We start from the raw sequence: 19123 nt of genomic DNA, 5'->3' as shown, positions 1-19123 counted from the left end.
CCCCCCCCACAGAAATGGGATGCAGTGCCGCTGACCACCACTAGGAGGACACTACCGGGGGAAGGGGGAGAGAACTAGAGGGTTCCTGGCAGTTGCCGTTCCCCGCACGCCCTGAGAGAAGGAGAGGGCGGCATGCAGGAAACTCTGTGTAAGTCTGGGACCGAGTATAGGGCTGTTTCTCCCTCTGGATCCCTGGGCTCTAAGGGGGGTGGTGGTCTGGGCTGGGGGGACATGGCTGGGCTCGGGGGGGGGAGGGGCAGGTATCTGGGCAAGGGGCCCCCCGTAGCTGGGTAGGGTTACCAGGCATCTGGATTTTGACCAAAACACCTGGTTGAGAAGGGACCCTGGCAGCTCTGGTCAGCACCACTGACTGGGCCGCTGGACATACCAGCAGGTTCCAGGAGCCGCACGTAGCCAGGGAGCCCACCTTAGCCCTGCTGCGCTGCTGACCGGGAGCTGCCTGCGTTAAGCACCTGCCCGGCTGGAGCCTGCACCCCAAACACCCTCCTGCACCCCAACCCCCTGCCTCAGGTCAGAACCCCCTCCTGCACCAGCCCTGAGACCCCTCCCGGAGCCTGCACCCCACCCCGCTGCCCCAGCCTGGAGCCTGCTCCTGCACCCTGAAACCCTAATTTCTGGCCCCACCCCAACTCCCTGCCCCAGCCCAGTGAAAGTGAGTGAGAGCGGGGGGAGAGCAAGGGGGGGGTGGAGTGAGTGGGGACGGGGCCTCGGAAAAGGGGCCAGGGGTGGGGCAAGGATGTTCAGTTTTGTGCAATTAGAAAGTTGGCAACCCTACAGCTGGGCTCTGGAGAGGCAGAGGTGGGGCAGATATCTGGGCAAGGGGGGCCCTAGGGGAAAGGGGGGGTGAGTGTCTGGCCCCCCCAGCTGGGCTCTGGGGGTGGAGGGGACAGAGATGCAGGAACTGGGTTGTTGTAGGGATTTCTTTAACTCTCCACTCCTGGGGGAATTTTTGTATGTGTCTGTATTGTTACTGACGGGTATTTTGAAATAAATTACCAAAATAATTGAAACTGGCGTGATTATGTAGTGTTATTTTGACAGATAAAATTTGCAGAATTTTAAAATATTGTGCGCAGAATTTTTTGGCACAGAATTCCTCCAGGAGTAATCACAACACAACAGTTTAGGACAGGAAGTGAAGAATACCACATTTAACTGCAATTACAGGGAGAAATTTTAATTAGCCAACATGGGACACCCTATAAAACAAATAAACTGCCTCCCCTGTACAAGGGCCCTCATCTTCCAACTGGAAGATGTTTCAGAAACCCTTCACCCTCGGCCTTAAAGAAAGGTTTCATGGCAGAATCTCTCAGAGGGCTCACACAGGGGCTTGTGCTGGTTTAACCTATGGTATGATTTTAAAACCGGTTTAGTTAAATTGGCACAAGATGCTGTGTGGAAGCCAAGATCTGTTTAAACCAAGCTTATGTTGACTTAGCTTAAATCAGTTAGGACTTGTCTACACAGTAAGTGGAAGCATAATGACTGCGTCAGCTATAATTCATGCCTGTGAAATCTGTGAGTTGGAACACCGGTTTTGGTTTTTGAGTGCCTCTTTCAATATAATTTTAAATCAATTCCTTATTAGCTAAACTGAATCAAAGACATTCAAACCCTGAAATCGTTCTCCCCACACAGTCTTAAACCAAACTGAGGAGCAGGAATTACAAGAACTCTCGGTGATTGCAAGCCCTTAGGTCTATATTTAAGCCAAACCAAACCAAGCCACTCTTAAAAGCAAATAAATGTCTACACGGGGATCTGTACCAGTTTAACTAGGCTGGCGCAAGTTTGTGTGTAGACAAGGCCTCAGAGTTAAAACCAGCTCTGACGTTTTAATCCCCTCACTGCAACAAGCTTTAAAAGAAATGACACCTGACTCTCCCATACAAGAGGAGGGTTTCTGGAGGGGACAGAAAACACACTGGAAGGAAGCAGAGACCAGCACAGACTTACGCATGTAGTTTGTTTTCTCTGAACACAGTTCGCACTTAGGGATTAACAAGAAACCCACGAGTGCCAAACGGCAGCTTGACAATACTCTTGTTCTGTTATGGGATTTATACAACCCCTTGTGTTAAAGGCCACTCAACAGTAACGCTGAGGTTCCCAGGATAGGTTTGTTTGGCCAAGCAGAGGCCAGCTGATCTTAGGTAAACTATTTTTGGTGGTCCCCTGAGTTGTCCTTTGCAGCTTTCACTGTACGGTGGGACTATAAATAGTATTTAGCAGTCTTCTAGCACCTTTCACCCACGAATCTCAAAGCACTTTACAAACATTAAACAAACCATACAACACTCAGGTAGGGATACACAAGCGGCCATCTCTGGGGTGGAATAGCACCCACTACAGGGCAGGAAGCGAAGAACACTGTATCTAACGGAAACTGTGATGAACTAAGTCAGAAAAATGTTATTACCCCCATTACTTTTCAACTGGTTCCAAACACACCCCATTCCTCCCAAAAAAAAAGGTGGTCACAAGTGAATGGGGCTTTGGTTTTATATGCATTTGAAAGATGTCTCCAGCAGCCCAGCACCCTCAAAACAACATGCTGGGACACTGGTGCAGACTGACCCAGAAGGAAGAATACTTCACTTCCTGCAATCCCTTGGTATTCCCCAGAGGTCTCCCATCCAGACGCTGACTCAGCCTGACCCGGCTTAGCTTCAGTGACTGGACAAGAGCCTCAATAAGAGGCGATGCAGGACATGCGCCTTTCAGGCAAGTGGATTAAAATATTAATTCAAACTAAACCATCTGCTAATGGCAATCAATTGGGCCAGAATGCAGCAAGCCAGGGAGGCGAAACCCAGGCCAAACGAGAGCTAGGCCTGAGCCCCGTTGTTCAGCTTGGGAGCTGAACTTCCCAAACATTCGGCGTTGAGAATTCGGGCCAATCACAATGGACAAAAGGCAAGGAATACAGCCCTCTGCCATGGGCTCAACGGTTAGACAGGGGCATCTCCCTCCGCCAATCTGGGCTCACCCCAGATTTAGTCAAAGAACTTATTTTACAGAAAGATCCTTCTTGCTCCCCGCCCCTGCCCCAAGATGGCCCTTAATAAGTAAGCCTCAACTGGGGCTGTTTTTGCAGTGCTTCCTGGTCGGATACCTGCACTATGACTTCATAGATTTTAAAGTCAGAAGGGACCATCGTGATCATCTAGTTTGACCTGTACAACACAGGTCAATAGCTGTGCTTCACCTAGAGCATTTATTCCCCCGTGCTGGGATTTGCAGGTCGCTTCCCTTTCCCCTGTAATTCAGCGTCAGAGCCCCCAGCTTCCAAGCTGATCCTGCTAGTCCTACTCCTGGGTTTTGTTTTCTTGGCTGTTCAGATCTGGGTTGCATCAGAGGAACATGCTGCCTCCAGCCCAGCCAACCGGGCCAGTTAGCAAGGGGGGTGGGGAAGGGGCTGGAAGGAAGGAGGAGGAGGAAATGGCCCCAGCGAGGTTTACACAAGGCTGTCAAGCTGCCACGCTGACACTACCCAGGAATCACTAGCTCCCAGGACAGAATCCAGCCAGCCCCCACTAGCTCCTAAGAATAGAGGCCTGGGGCTCCCAGGCAGCTGGGATGGAGGGGTGGGGAGCGGAGCTGGCACTGCGGGGGACTCCTCATCCACCACACAGGAAGTCTCTGAGGGGCAGAAACTACCAGATACTGGCTTTGAAAAGGTGTTCCTGTGGGTACCGTGCTGGCGAGAGGCACTGGATGGACAGCGCTGCTGGACCAGCCTGACTCCAGCACAAGCATCCCCTATACAGTTCTACCTCCAGGCATCAGCCCTGAGACAGACCAGCCGGTCCATGAGGGGAACTTGGTGTCCACGGCCGTGCTTGGCCTCTCTGCTCAGACTCCTAAGGGCGTCAGTGGTGTTTGGGCTACGGCTGCCAGTCCATTAGGAAATGGACCAAGACCCACCCACCCATTACACGCAGGGCCACCCACAGCGGGAAGGCGTTTTGTAACTCCGAGAAACGACGGACCTGTGCTGGATCTGAACCGGTGACTTCGAAGTGAAAGGTTGCCAAGAGTCCCCAGAGCCTTCCAGTTCTCCCTAGTGTGTGTGGGTGGGGAGGAGGGGAGACGGGGGACGGACGGGGGACAGGCCAGGAGCAGGGGTGCACACAGGCCAATCTGGTCACCCATGCTCCAGGGATGACTGCAGAGTCATCTAATGGCATGTTAATAGAAGATCCAATTAAGAGCAAACAGAACTGGTCAGCTGGGGTAAGAAGAGTCGCCATCAGGACATACGAGCTGAACAGCCTGGTTTCGGACCACCTGCACCCACCACGGGGGCATCCACGTTGTCCACCCACCGTGCTTAGACTTCCACTCTTGTGGCAATTCCTAACCACACTGAGTTAACTTTCAGCAGCACCAGCTGAACACTTACTCTGTGCCCAGTTACCGTGAATTTGGGCTCTGTGAGGTGCAGATTGTATGCCAGGACGTGCCACATCGAACCCTTCTGACCGAAGCATTCCCATCCTGGTGCTGTGGGGAGGAACACTCTCCTAGGGCCGTATCTCCCGGGGGTAGGTCTGACAACAGGGCCTATCTACACGGCCTCTCCCAGGCCTGGAACACAAAACTCTGGGACTCCAGATGAACTGAGATCTTTTGACCAAGCCTTATTTCCAAACCAGGTTTGCCACCTACCCAAACAGACCCGCCACAGAAAACCCCACCGACTGCGACAACAAAGGGATCGGGGAGTGGGGGGGATTAAACGTTTGCAGAAACAATGATGAAGAACTCCCCGGGAGCTGCGTTTCTGACCCATCCCGGCGCACACGGGATGGGGGGTTCAAATTAGTCACCAGGAAAGATTCCTGGCTCCGTGCGCGCGCTGGGGTGGGGTCATCTGTTTAGGCTGCCGGCAGACGCAATCAGCCTGTCTCGGGCTAAGGCAGGAGTTTTACACTCTAAGTTGGTCTTGGCAATTGAAATAAAAGGGAGAAAAGAAAAAAAAAAAAAAAAAGCCACAGGAGAGAGAAGCACGGGGAAGGCTCAGGCACTGCCTCTCAGGTCTGAGCATGCACAGGGGGTCCTACAGGCAGGCGGACCCCTTGTCACTGAACCCAAAGCTAAAAATAACTCTCCAGGTTGCAGAATAGACCCAATGTACAGGGCAGAATCATCAAGGCCCAGGGGCCTTTAAGACAATACAATGATAGTGGAACCTAGCGCTCTTCACTCATGTCTCCAGGACTTCCCCGTGGATCCATGAGAACCGTTACCCCATTTTAGCTGGAGAAATGGAGGCACACAGAGTTAAAGCCGTTACCCACAGTCACCTGGTTAGGCCATGACAGAGCCAGGAATGGCATCAGGTTGTCAGGGCCCGAGCCACCGTCCACACTGTACTCTTTGGGCAGTTTTTGGTTCCAGGTGCCCCGAGCCACCACAAGAGAGGCAGTTCTGAAACTGCCCCAGGAAGCAGGGGAGGATGCTGAGTTTCCTGCAGCTGGGGGAGGTTTCTGGGGGTGGATCTGACACAGCCCCAGTCACTCCTTGCAGGGGAAGAGGAAGTCCCATCCGCTCCTGCCAGGCGGTTTGGGTTGTTGTGACCCCAAAACAAGGCAAATCTGAGCCAACATTTTCAGCTCTTGGATGCACACGAGCCCAACAGACAGAGGGTTCGATGCTGGACAGTCAGGATTGTGGCAGCCCTCACTCAGAGGGACAAGGGAGCAGGGACACGCTGTTCTTCACTCCCAGGCCTTCCGCGCATAGCGGGTTCTCTGCAAACTCTTAACAAGAACACGCTGGTTGTTACTTAATGTTCTCCACGTCATACATCCTCCTGTCAGAAACAAGGGCCCTGAATCAGCCACTCGGACATCTCCGCTGGCTTAAAGCCCATCTCTCTGGAAGGTCCTGCAGAAGCCAGCGAGAGAGCATGACGCATGTCCCGGGTAGGAGAAATTCTCCGGCTCCTGCTGCCCAATGTCCAGTACCAGCTAGGATCCCAGAAGCAGAGGTTCTATCCCCAGCCCAAGCCACTTCAGCTCCTTGTGTCTCGAGAGCCCTCGCCATCAAATGCAGGTAACTATACTGACCCCCTTTATCTGGTATTTGGCCCTTCCCATCCTTGGCTTGCCAAATATTATTGCTGCACGTTCTGTGCTGCCTACGTACACACACCCCTATGTGCACATGCACCGAATGCTGCCTTAAGTCACCCTCCCAAGGGACTTGTAAACGGGGGAGGGCTGAACAAGATTGTAAGAGAAACCACCTGGGGATCCTTTGAAGCAGCGGGTTACCTCCTGGAGGTGGGCTCCTTAGGGATGGTTTCAGTACTCAAGCTCCCCATTCAGGGTGACACATGCACCCCACCCCTCCCGCACAGTATTTGTACTGCAGGGCGGAACGGGACCAGTGCTTCCATCCTGCTGCTTCAACACCAGAGGGGAAATCTCCCCACAGAGCGAGAGGGGCGAACCCAGACATCAGCAGGTCGTTTAGGGATGAGAGAAGGCTCTCCAGGCAGGCCTCAGCTCTGGGATGTCTATTACTGGGAGCTACCCTGCCCCCTACCACTTCCCCTCACTGGGGGCCAGGGGAGAGGCAGGACAGGTTCCTCCTACACCCCAAGCTTCCCCAGCTCTTTAGGGCTCTGGCCAGTCCAAATGGGTCAAAGCCCCTCAGGACTGAGCAGGGTCCTATGCGCTAATCCCTCCACCCCAGCAGTTTCGGCACCAGTCACCTGCTCTCTGTGTGACATGCTACTGCCTGTCTTTGAGCCAGGGAGCCCCAGAGTCACTCAGCAGGTACCCAGCCCCTCCCGGGAGCACGGACTGGAACAGATGCATCCTGGGCTGCCCTCTGGATGCCAGCTCAACGGGCTGCAAGAGGAGCCAAGTAACACACCAATAGCTTCTTACCCCGCCCTGCACCTTTCCGTGGGAGACAGGCCGTTAGATTCTACCTCGCAGCACAAGCTCAAGGGCCCAAAGGCCGATCTCTCCCCCTCCCCGGGGATGGGAGCCTTGACTCCACTTCGAGGCTGGAAGTAGCCAAGAAGCTCACATAAGATGGAACCCAGGATGATAGTGAAGGGGGACAGGGACTTGGGAGTATTTCCCTCTGGCAGACAGCAGGATCAGGAGTGTTTGGGAAAGAGACAGGCCTGTATTTCCACATTCAGGACTCAGGGTTTCAGGCAAACCCGGCCCTACATCTTGCTCCTTTTGCCTGGCAACAGCTGCCTTTGTCGGGGCTAATTGGATACCCACCAAATGCTGTGGCAGAGAGGGATGGAGGTGAGGAAAGAACCCCTAAGGGAAGCGCAGAGCCAAGTCTGAAGGGTGCCATCAGATTCCCCAGCATGCAGGAAGCGCCAATATGGAGCATCACTAGCAACCATAGCAGGAAGTGATCCTTATACATCACCCATCACAGGCCTTGGAAATGCTGCTGGGAGAGGCACTGCCTGCTGCCAATAACGGACACTATGAAGAAAAGCTGAGCCATAAGCCACCCCACATAGAGCCCTAATGAAGCCCCTGCTTTGGGGTCTAATAGGATCCAGTCAGACTTAGTTTCCACCCCAAATATGCATCGTCCTGACATCCAGCAGCATTTCGGATGCTTTGTGCTGTAAATGCCATGAACCTGGCCTGCCTGGCATCAGCACAGCCTCCCTCAAGGCTAGGAACAGCCCAAAGCAAAGTGATGCGCCGGCCCCCTCCTAGCATCGATTAGCTTGTATCTTCTTCCCCCCCATTCGAAGTAACTCGCCACGGCGGCTGCCCGCCTCTTGCCCACACCCCAGCTTTGCCTTCCTGCGGAGACCGGGATTCACATGGAGCCTACACTGCAAGTTCGATGAATCTCAACTCAGCAGCAAATGCCGCCCCACAGCACAAGCCGCCATCACCACAGGAGAGACCATAAGCAGACCAACAGGGTATGCCACAGAGCCAGCAGCCTTTAACAGCCCCTTCTACTCACCTCCCTCAGTGCACGTGTCCTGTCATTCCAGACGAACTGGGCAGAAAAGGTTTGTTAGATCATCTAGTCCGCACCAAGTCCAGGCTGTGCCCTACAGCACACTGCAGGGCTCTGGCCAATCTCGTTTCAAATGTCCCAAGGGATGGAGTGTCCACAAACTCCCCTGAGAGTCCCACAGATCTCACCAGGGTCCTGCTGAGAGGGGAGGATCACCTCTCTGGAGGTCAGACAACAGCTACTCGCGAGAACAGGCATGCATGGCTCCATTGAAGGCAGCTAACTGGTTTGTGTGCGCGAGGAGGCTGATTTTCCAAAAGCAGGGGTTCGTACAAAGAAACCGTTCAGCTACTTTGCACATACACGTCTGGCAACTGTGCATGCAAATGGACAGTTCTGCATCTAAGCAGTCTCACAGGACAGACAAAACACGTTGACCTTTCCGTCGCAGCTAAGGGGGTGAAACACTGCAGGATGCAGGGGAAGTGTGCAGGGCTGCAGCCCATACTACGTTTGGCCATGGGGTGCAAAGAGAATTTCACTCTCCAGGGAACTCAAGTGGGACAAGAAGGTAGGACATGCTTCAGGCAGAAGAACAACTGAAGAATGAATCCTGACCTTGTCCTTGGACACAACAGCAGGGGAAATGCAGACTGCAACCAACAAAGCGTTTTATTCCTAACTTTGACTCTCCCAAGGGCCATCCAGTCATTTGTATTTCTGCAACAGGCCTTCCCCACGCTCCCAGGAATGCCCACAGAGCCCTCCGTCCTTCCTTGCTCGGCAACTCACTTATGATCATGTATGATTTTGTTTGGCGTGTTGAGGTGGATCGTGCATTTCTGGGACATTTTGCTTTTTGTCTGTGGGGCAAGGAGGGTAGAAGGAAACAGTCTTTAAAAAGTTAAAAGGAAAGAAATGACGTCTTTTTCCCTAAACTCCTCCCACCCACCCCCCCCCCACAACCAGGCAGAGCTAGCTCCATTGTACCCCTCCCTCTAGCCCCCAAAACACAATCCTACAGACCTCAGTCCCTTCCCACTGCAGCAGCTGACGGAGGCGGGTTTGACATTTTCCGAGACTCTTCCCCTGTTTGGTCCTAATAATTAGTCAATTACAGCTGGATTTTTGCAGCATGATGCAGCTAGTCAGGGAAGTCAGGAATGCGAGCGAGTGAGCCGGGGCTGTTTTCCAGGGCTACAGCTTTTCAGGAAAGATTAGAGCTTCCCAAGAAGAAAACAAAGGCAAACAGGGAGGAAACTAGATAATAGTGCACCTATCAGACAGCCCCACTGCTCCTCTGGGATCCAGCACCTGGAAACACAGGGTAAAGGAAGGAGGACACAACACACTACCTAGCATCCAGTGAGCATGAAGCCTGCCTTGATCCAGGGCCAGATGGTTAGATCAGTGCAGTATAAACAGCATGGAAGGCACTCCTTTCTGTGCACAAAAGTAATGAGAACAATCTCATTTCTCCACTAGTCTGTGTCCTGCATGGCCAATCATGGCCAGGACTTGGGAGGATTCCCTCCAAACAGCTGCTGGTGGCCAGGGGAAAACGTCCCAGAGCCCAGCAGCGAAAACAGCTTCCTGCCCAAGTGACTGTTAGAGACAAAAAGCTCTGGTCTTCGAGGGAGATTGGCCAAGCCAGCACGGAGCAACAAGTCTAGGGTCTCATCCGAGTTACAGCCCCTGCTGTTGTGCATTACTGCAATGCCCAGTGCATGCAGAAGTCCACATTGGGTTTATTCACCCGTCCTCCCTGAGAATGAGCACACGGGGCTACTTTCCACCAAACTAGACTGCAAGTGTTTTTACCTTTGAGTGGAGCTCCGCACGTAACTCTCCTCGGAGATCCGTGACAAGCTCCTTAAGCTGCACTTTCACTAAAGCAAAACTGAGCCCTTTATAGTGTGAAAAGGTCTTCAAATAGGAACAGATCCCTACACTTGTCAGTCATGCTCAGCGATGGTCTGATTCTGCTCCCACTGAAACTAGTGGTAAAACTCCCAGTAACTTCAATGGGAGCAAAGTTAAGCCAAATCCCACCCTAAATTTCCCTTGTATCTCCCCACCCACTGTACGCCCAAAGTCACCAGCACTACCTCAAGATCTCAGTTTCTCCATTCTCCTGCCCCAACACCGGCTACCCTTATAAACGTGCCAGACCACAACCATTTACTGATGTCATTTTTTATTATTATTAAAGCCAAAAGATTAAGGTACCCACCACGTTGAACATTCTTCTTTGCAAGTGTGAGGGAGGTAAGAAAGTTACCAACAGCCTAAGGACTCACAGGGTTAACAGATAGAAACAACCTTGGCAAAAGCACAACGAAAGACAGCGCGGGAGTGAGATTTGCACCCCTTCCCAACACTCCAGAAATCATCTGAGTGGAGGCTGTTTGCGCAGAGTAAATGGGCAGAGGGGCACACAGATGGCAAACCCATACATCATCCAAAACATTAAGATGAAGGCAACACTGCCTAGAGGAACACAGAGATTAAAATAAAACTATTCTTCATGAGCAGGATGGGAAGTCACAGAGGAGGCAGGAAAGTGGCTGGGAAAGACTTATTTTTAAATTGGGTATTCTTAGGAATCAATGCCATGATCTTAAAGGGACAATGCTAGATTAAAATATATACACATCTTCAAAAATTCCTTAGCTGTGTTACTTAACACAGAGAATAATTCCTCCCCCACCCCCGAGATCAGACTTAAATTTTCTACCCTTATTTTATACTGTATGTTTACATTTTGCGCTTCTCCCAGCTTGTATGCGAGTCAGTTTCACTTGCGCTTAGAGTCAGTTTCTAGTTAATTCCATTTTCAGGAGCAAGTTTCCTTCTTCCTAGAGACCAAACCGATATGCACTTAAGATACAGCCCAGTCCTAGACTGCAACAGATCTCTTCATGCAACTAGGGGCAATGTGAATAAAGCTTCGCAGGATGGGCCAGTAAACGGATCATTTCTCATGCCATGCTGCAAAATCTGGATTTTTACTAGTGCAGAGGAATGTTTTCTCCTTGCAAAGAGTTATTAGAATTAATTTAATTATCATGGGAACATTCATCTTTCCTGGCTTAGGGATTTAAAAAGCTTATTTCTACAAAACCTGATCTTAAGGGTAAATCTGTCCTGACACCGTCCCATTAATATTTTAAGTGATAAGGATGGTTCTAACTGCATCTGGCAAAAAGAATGGCAGCTCTGAAAAGCTGATGTCCTCTCTATAAACACAGAACACTAGCAACATCCTGTCCTGAAAAGGCCTTTGCACCCAGAGTGCGGGACTTCCCATCCCATTCAACCCTTGGCCTCTCTGCTGCCTGAAATGGGGCAGCTACTGCCAACTGCAAAGGAAGTTGGCACAATGGACTATTTAAGTAGCTTTGTGGGCCGGCCCTCTGTGGACTTCTTCTGGTCCTAAAATACTGGAGATGATCTGTTCTGGACGGACAGCAGTTGCCACGTGACACCTCTGTCAGGGGCAACTACTCACTTATATCTATAAATCAAAAGGGTCAGATTCTGCTCTCAGTTACACTGGTGGAAATATGGAATAACACCACTGGCATCACCCCCTAGTCACACCATCATACCCGAGAAGACACTAGCGACGTTAGCAGCACACGAGGAGAAGAAGCGGAACTCGGCTTTCCTCCATTCTGAGACACACCATGGACGGACAATGACGCAAAAGGAACCATCAATGTCTAGAGAGACTACAGCCCAAACAGTGACCTTGCTAAATCCACCCGCCTCTTGCTTCCCCGCCCCAACTTCACCACACATGGCAGGGAAAGTGAGGGAACAGCTTGTATCTAAGCCCTTTGACATGACCTGGTGTGGGAGCTTTGACACTTTACAGACTCAAACTACCAGGTTTTATTGGAGGAGGGAGCAGCCAATGAAGTCAGCCTGGCTGCTCACAGGCTTAAAAGTTAGGCACCTGCTTAAGTGCTTTGCTGCACTAGTGTCTAAAAGAGCCCTCGAGATAGGAAAGCCGCCTCACCCACAACGACTGCAAACGAACAAGGAAGAGTCCATTGCGTACGTCGACATAGATACACATGCAGGTCTAGGAGAGGTTGTGTGGAGCTCCTGTGCGTTCAGTGAGCACAACAAGAAGTAAAGCCACCGTCAATTGTAACGGCTCACCCTCAACACACACACACACACAGTCGCACAGAAAAACAACTCGTGAAGCCGAGCGTAGTACTCCAAGGATTAACGGTTTAGCATTTGCGCCAGGCTTTGAACCTAGAAGTGCTAAATACGATGATGAGTGTGTTAGTTTGGATGTTTGTTTTATTTAACTAGGATACTGAGAAGTATCAACTCCTGTTGCAGCACGGAGCAGGATATGGGCCCCACCGTGCATAGTCCGGGCCAAATCCACAGGAAGAGACAGGCCCTGTCCCAGAGAGCTTACAATCTCAGATGACACCCAGAGTGGGGAGGAGATGGATGCAATCGAGTGCATACAGTTTTATATAAAATCAGAAAGAAACGTGAGTGTGTCAGTGCCAAGTATCCTCATCTTCCCCTCAAGCCAAGCAGCAAAAGGTCAGATTGGATGACTCAAAAGGACTTTTCTAGCCTGGCTATCTCTAGGCCCATCGGCATGATGGTAACAGCTTTGTCCCCATACAATGTGGGGAAAGCACGGGTTCCATTCTGCAGTGTAAATGGGACCTGCCAAGGCAACAAAACCATAAGCGTGATTAAGTCTCATTCAAACCACTGTTTGGGATTCAGGGATGCCCCAAACAACCATCCAAAGTGCTGCAAAAAAACACTAACCACAGATGCCAGATGAAAAGCTATTCATGTTTACATCTTGGTGTTACCCAAACACACGCCCCTAGCTGCTTTTTCAAGAGAAAACCTCCTGGTCAGAAGAGTTTCTAACTACTAGCTAACATATGACCAGAATGCATGGGCACAGAACTTCCTTCACTACACCAAGCTGTCTGCGCTAATGTATCCATTGAATGGGATTCTTCAGTTTGGGGTGGGGTGGGGGGGAAAGATGTAAGAGCACAGAAACTGAGGCCATCATTAAGTAAAATACTTTATAGAAGGGTGCATCTTGTGTACACACACACACACACACACACACACTTCCCTTATCTTTAAAGTGGAATTATTTCTCCCTTGCTGAGAATGAAATTTCATAGCCATACAGTCTATAAACTACTTTACTTCAGAAGGGGGGGAGGGAACTTATCCCCTCCCCTTCCAACCCCCCTGTACGTACTTAGGCAATCGGTACTGTACCCACTTTTCCAGAAGGAGCCCGCAAATCCCATGCCCCACCCCGAACACAAAAGGCAGGACACCCCCATCCAAGGCAAATCCAGGGCGCGGGGATAACCTTCCACCTCGCAGCCGTGAAACTGACATTGAAATTCACCCAAGGCGGGGGAGGGAGGGAGTGGAGGAGACAGAATAGCAACAAAGCAAAGGAGGGCTTGTTTGAGGCGGGTTAAACTCAAGCTCTCCACGTAGATAGTGGCCTGGCTGGACCCCAAACACACACACAGTTTTCTCGAAAGTAACAAAGCCATCCGGCATTTTTGAGTCACAAAACCTCATGAATCACATTGCTAAGCTGTGGAAACAGAGAAGGGCTGGGTGTGTGTGTGTGGGGGGCAAACTTTAGGATGTTTCCCTTTGTCCGAGCACTGTCTATCAATCACACACACCCCACGCACACACACGCGCGCGCGCGTTTTCCTAGTTGCATTTTTTCCATATTGGCCTTCAGATTTCATTATCTCGGCCAGCAATATGTCTGATCTCGTTTCCATAATAGGATTGCAAGCCTAGATGTCAGCACGAGTGCAGTGGGAGGAGGAAAAGGAGAGAATGTTGCTAGATTATCACTGCTCCTAGTCCTCCCCACCCCCCAGCCCCGCGAAAACACACACCCCATTCAGGGCTGCTCTGGGTGCCCATTATTTTTAAGACGTGTTTCTACGAACATCAAGCGATCGTGCGGGAATATGCAGATGAAAGGCATGCAAGGAAAGACACCTCCTACCTAGAAAACTTAAATGTAAAACTTCCCGAACAGCCAGGGGTGCAGTATGGACCCCCGGCAATCGGTTTGCAAAGGGTTTACAGAAGAAACGCCGCTTTGATTTGGTAGAACTTGCCTTTGAAATCTCCGTATTTTACATGTTAAGATTCCTTCCCTTCAGGGAACCCCTGTAGCTATGCAAAGAGAAAGCCATGCCCTACTTTACCAGAAGGGCTTTACAATCCAAATGATTTCCCCTGCGATCTCAATTTTTCCTTTTAAAACTTCAGATCCTCCTCTCCCACCACCCACACCATCCCAAGTTCTCGCCTGTCGATATTCCCCACTCGGGTTTATATAAAACGAGAGCGGTTTAAAACACGCACAAACCAAATACTCGCGTGTGCAACGCGACCTAATGTAGCCATGAAAACGGGGGAATATTTTTAAAAATTCCATTTCCTCTAACTTCAAGCGACACCGATTAAGTCCACGTGAAAGCCGGTTTGCCCCAGTTAAAGATATATTGTTGACCCAAGTACAGTTATGAAAACAGTTCACTTGAAACCCCAAGGTGAATTTAGGGAGGGAGGGGGGGATAAAACCGGAAGGAGACTCACCTGGTTTAAATCTTCATCATTAAGCAAATGGGATTCCCGAGGTTTAAAGCAATTTTGACATTTGCTTTTATTAAAAATGTTGGCTTGAAATTTCCTGCAGGGGTTCTCTTTAGCAGACATGGTTTTGTGGCCCTGCAAATACCAGGCAGTTGTCCCCACTTTTGTTTAGTAACGAAACAACACTAGATCCCAGGCTTCTGTTCTTTGAAGAGGGGGGGGGGGGGGAAGAGATTGACAATTCCTCCAAGGTGAGTTGTGCAGCAATATTTTCAACCCACTTCCAGGATCACGAGCCCACGGAGCGAAGTGTCAGCGTCGCCTGAAACTCACTTGGTAGCATCCCAATTTCCAAAGGCAGGGAGCGGGGGAGGGGCAGCGTAGAAGGCACACACAAGCCGGGCCGGGGCTCAGAGCAACTGCCCCCCAAATAATAATAAAAACCAAGCCCGAGAGTTCTTCACCAGCTCGCCGCTTCTCCCCATGCAACGGGAGGAAATCCAGCCGTCGGGGCAGGATTGACTTGCTGGAGGTGGAAATCCCAGATGATCACTGATTCCCCTCCAAAGAGGGGGGGGGGAATCAAACGCAAGAAAAACAGCTCCGCTCCCCTCCCCACACACACGCACAAGTTAAGGCACAATTGCAGGCAGGCCCCGGGGAAGCTGGCTGCCGGCACGGGTTGGTTCCTTAGAGGGAGGGGGCGATTTTCCATGCATAATCCTCCAGATTTAAAAACCGCCTCGGTGTGTGGGAATCCGGGAGAGCAAAGCAGCGGCAAAAATAATCAATGCAACTTCCTCCCCCCTCCTCCCCCCGACAGCAGCACAACTGGGGAGCGGGACTGCTCAGGAGACCCTCAAATAAGGCACCAATCCCATCTGCTGCCAAGGGGTCTTCTTGTAACACCGACCCCGCCGCCGCCGCCGCCTCCCGGCCTCAGTCCGCCCATGCTCCGAGGGAAACGCCTCTCTCGCCCCCTGGAAGGATGATTATTGTTTATTGCATTCACTGGGGGGCCAGGCAGCCGGGCCCCCCCTGCACGCACCCACCGCCGCTTCCCTAGGCCCAATGCAAGAGGCAAATGGTTGCAAAAAAAAAAAAAAAAAAAATCCCACCCCAAACCCTCTCGCGCTCCCAGGGTCCGGGCCAAGAGAGGGGGCTGGGAAGAGGGGAAAGGGGAGGGGGGCTGCTCCAGGATCTAATGGACGTTGCTCCCTAGCCAATGGTAGGCTCTCTTAGCTGCTAACAAAAGAAACCTCTGGCCAATCAGAGGCAGGGAAAAAGAGGGCGGGCACTTGTGGGGGGGGACCGGAAAGGGGTGGGGAGCAGGACAGCCAGGCTTGGTGGACGCGTGCAGGCAATGGGATCCCTGACAGCTGGCGCTGCGGGACTCTGCTGGGGGAAAATGCCTCTAGTTGCAACCTCCAGCGGGTCTGATTGCAACTGTTTCCATGTGGGCACATCCCCTTCCTGGAAGGAGCTGGAGGGGTTCGCCTGAGCTGGCTAGGTTGGGATTGGTTTGCAGGAGGTGCATGCTCTGGGTTGTGTTTCCCACCTCCCCCCTGGTGCAGGCCGCTCACCTCCTGGCAAAAGTGCGTTCGCAGAGAGGCGGGATTTATTTTTAGTTAGTTGCAAAGGTTGAAGTTGCAGCCGGTTACAGCTCCCCTGGTCCCCATCCTAATGGGCTGTCTGGATAGTCACCATTAGTTCCTGGCTGCAACCTGCTTAAACCCCCAGCAGCTGCAGGGCATCATTATATAATGACATGATGGGTTTGCCCCACCGTCCTGGGCCAAAATTACCCGTCCTCCCCACACACTGAGTTTTGTGAAACTTGTTACTTAGCTGCTGCCCTGCCCTCCACCCCAGAGGTAGCTGCATGTCAGTGGTCTTTGGGGCCCAATCCTACACCCCTAATTCTTGTTGCAGTCAATTAGCATAATCATGGGAGGAAAGGCTGGGGGTTGCAGGGTCAGGCCTATTGTTTGTAAAGCACTTAGGAATTAAATGTGGTATTCACATTTCAAGTACCATCATTTACTACTGTTTGGGCTGTTTTTATTGTCCACTCTATAACCTCACAGGTGGGATGCATTTTTTAATAGTTACCACACTTCAAAAATAGGAAATGGATCCAGGTTTCATCATAGAAAATTACAGCCAGATCCAGCCCTGGTTTTAGGGGGAGATGAGGTTGCGCAATGAATGCAGGAAAGGGCCTTGTGTTCTGTTTGGTACGTCCCTGCACAAACTCCAGAGTCCAACATGACCTGCACTGGATCACGACAGAACGGTTACAAGATGGCATCGCACGGTACAGGTCAAAACGTGCTTTGGTAACAGAAAAAATATGCAATAATAATGTACAAATAAAATTGTTCTGTGAATCTGACAGCCAGGAGCTGCTCTTGAGACAGAGAAACCCCCAGCATGCCTGACAGAGACAGAAGACCCTGCTTTTAAAAACTGAGATGAAATCTATGGGTTCCTGCCTAGGGTGACCAGACAGCAAGTGTGAAAAATCGGGACAGGGGGTGAGGGGTAATAGGAGCCTATAAAAGAAAAAGACAAAAAAAATCAGGACTGTCCCTATAAAATCGGGACATCTGGTCACCCTATTCCTGCCCCAGATTTACACTGGAGCCAAAAGTTTGTGTTTGCAGATATACAGAGAGAACCACAGTACAAAATAACAAAATCACCTAGTAGGAAGGCAGTGTAGCCTAATGGATAGACTGGCCCTTAGGAGAGCTCAATTCTGTTCCCAGTTCTGCTACGGGCTTGCTAGGTGACCTTGAGCAAGTCACTTTGGCCCACATTGTCAAGTTAACCATTGAAATCAGTGGAAGTTAGGAGTCCTGGTACCTTTGAGGATCTGAGCCGTTCTCTCTGCACCTCAGTTTGCCCATTTGTAAAATGGGGCTAATGCTACTGCCCTCCTTTGGGAAGTGTTTTGCACACTCCTGATGAAAAGTGCCACATAACAGCTAGGTATAATTATTAGGAAGATGTTTGCAAACGCAACAAATTCGTCCACAAGATGTTATCTTGTACTTTGCATTACTAAACATTCATATAATGTTCATGCGCCCCAATCATTCCCTCAATCTATGCTTTGTTACACTGCTATTTAGTCTATCTTGAATTCTGTTCTTTACAAAGGTGAGGTTGTTTCTACCAACTTGATAGCGCTCTGACTGTTTGCAGTACACCAATGTGCACACACATTTGGCTTATTAATTAGAAGAGAGATTTAGGTGCCATGGCCCACAGTCTGCATTGCAGAGTCCAAGAAGGAAACGATCAGAAAAACACAGAAACCTTCCAGCTTTAAAGACCACACCCGCCCTGTGTTTGTTCCATACTGTATTATAACCCCTCTGGACTTAGACTATAAACTCCTGGGGGGAGAAAATCTTTTTGTTTGTTCAGCACATTTTTACCCTGTGGAAAGGACCAACTGTATCTACAGAGTAAATATAATCTACAGGGGGTACCATAAATCTACAGTACGTGTAATAATGAATATAAAGATTGCGTTATTGAGTGTTTCCCCCCCCCCGAAAAACCACAGGGGTCTTATTATTTATAGTACATTAGCAGTTAAAACCCTAACCTGAGATCAGGGCACCATTGTGTTAGGCGCTATACAAACACAGTGGGAGAAACAGTCCCTACCCTGAAGAGCTGTCAATCTAAACAGAAAGGTGAAGGGACTTGCCCAGGGTCCCACAACAGGGTTGGTAGCAAAGCCATGGTGCCCTGATGCCCAGGCAACTGGGACATGTGCCCCCCTCAGTGGGATAATGCTTTTAAAGAGGTGATTTTTTCCAAGCCCAAACATTCATCTTCTCGTTCACACAAGTTCTGTGGTGTGCCCACCTCAGCCCCGCCCAGATCAATGAATGCTCGTTGACTGATTAGTTCAGCAAAAGGGAAAGGCACATTAGACGACTGGCTAAGCACAGGATCCGACCGACTAAACTATGGACAAGTTCATCCAGGTTAGGGATTGGCGTGTCGGTCAACATTCACCCCCCACGAGAAGCAATGGTATCATCTCCAGAAGGTCCTACTTGGAAATCAGAGCTGTGATGATGAGAGAGCCTTCCTTGGCCCACTGTCGCCCTGGAGGAATGGTGCAGGATGCACTAGTCTGTTGTCTGCAATGGACAAATTCAACATACGATTGTTGGCGTTTCGTTGGGCTATTGCTGTTTACTTGGAGAATTTTAGAGGCACCAATGTGGCTGTGGCACCACTAACACAATAGGAAATGACAGGACCCAGAAATATCCCTTGCTCCTTTGAACAGCCACACACAAACGCTTCCTGCTTTACTGGAGCAGAGCTAGGGGATTTGGATGCCATTAATTTTAAAGCGAGCTGGATGCTTAAAACCCTTAGGCAGCTCAGAGAAGCTTAGTCTAGCCATTCAGTTGATCCTGTAAAATACTGGCAAAGCTCAGATTTG

The 19123-nt window shown here is 50.5% G+C and overlaps 1 protein-coding gene across 7 annotated transcripts in view; it reads right to left on the bottom strand.

Moving 5' to 3' along the window:
- MPRIP (myosin phosphatase Rho interacting protein) overlaps nt 1–15718 on the bottom strand; it is a 169620-nt gene extending 153902 nt beyond the window's left edge. For all 7 annotated transcript variants that reach the window (XM_054041200.1, XM_054041204.1, XM_054041205.1 and 4 more), the window contains exon 1: nt 14650–15718. In XM_054041200.1, the coding sequence (XP_053897175.1) occupies nt 14650–14769 (120 nt within the window). In that variant the 5' untranslated portion in view covers nt 14770–15718. The remainder of the gene's footprint in view (nt 1–14649) is intronic.
- Between the last annotated feature and the right edge of the window lie 3405 nt (nt 15719–19123).

Source organism: Malaclemys terrapin, chromosome 10 (assembly GCF_027887155.1).
Source record: "Malaclemys terrapin pileata isolate rMalTer1 chromosome 10, rMalTer1.hap1, whole genome shotgun sequence".
NCBI classification, from domain to species: Eukaryota; Metazoa; Chordata; order Testudines; family Emydidae; genus Malaclemys; species Malaclemys terrapin.
The sequence above is the reverse complement of the archived record's forward strand: the minus strand, read 5'-3'. Positions and strand labels throughout refer to the sequence as shown.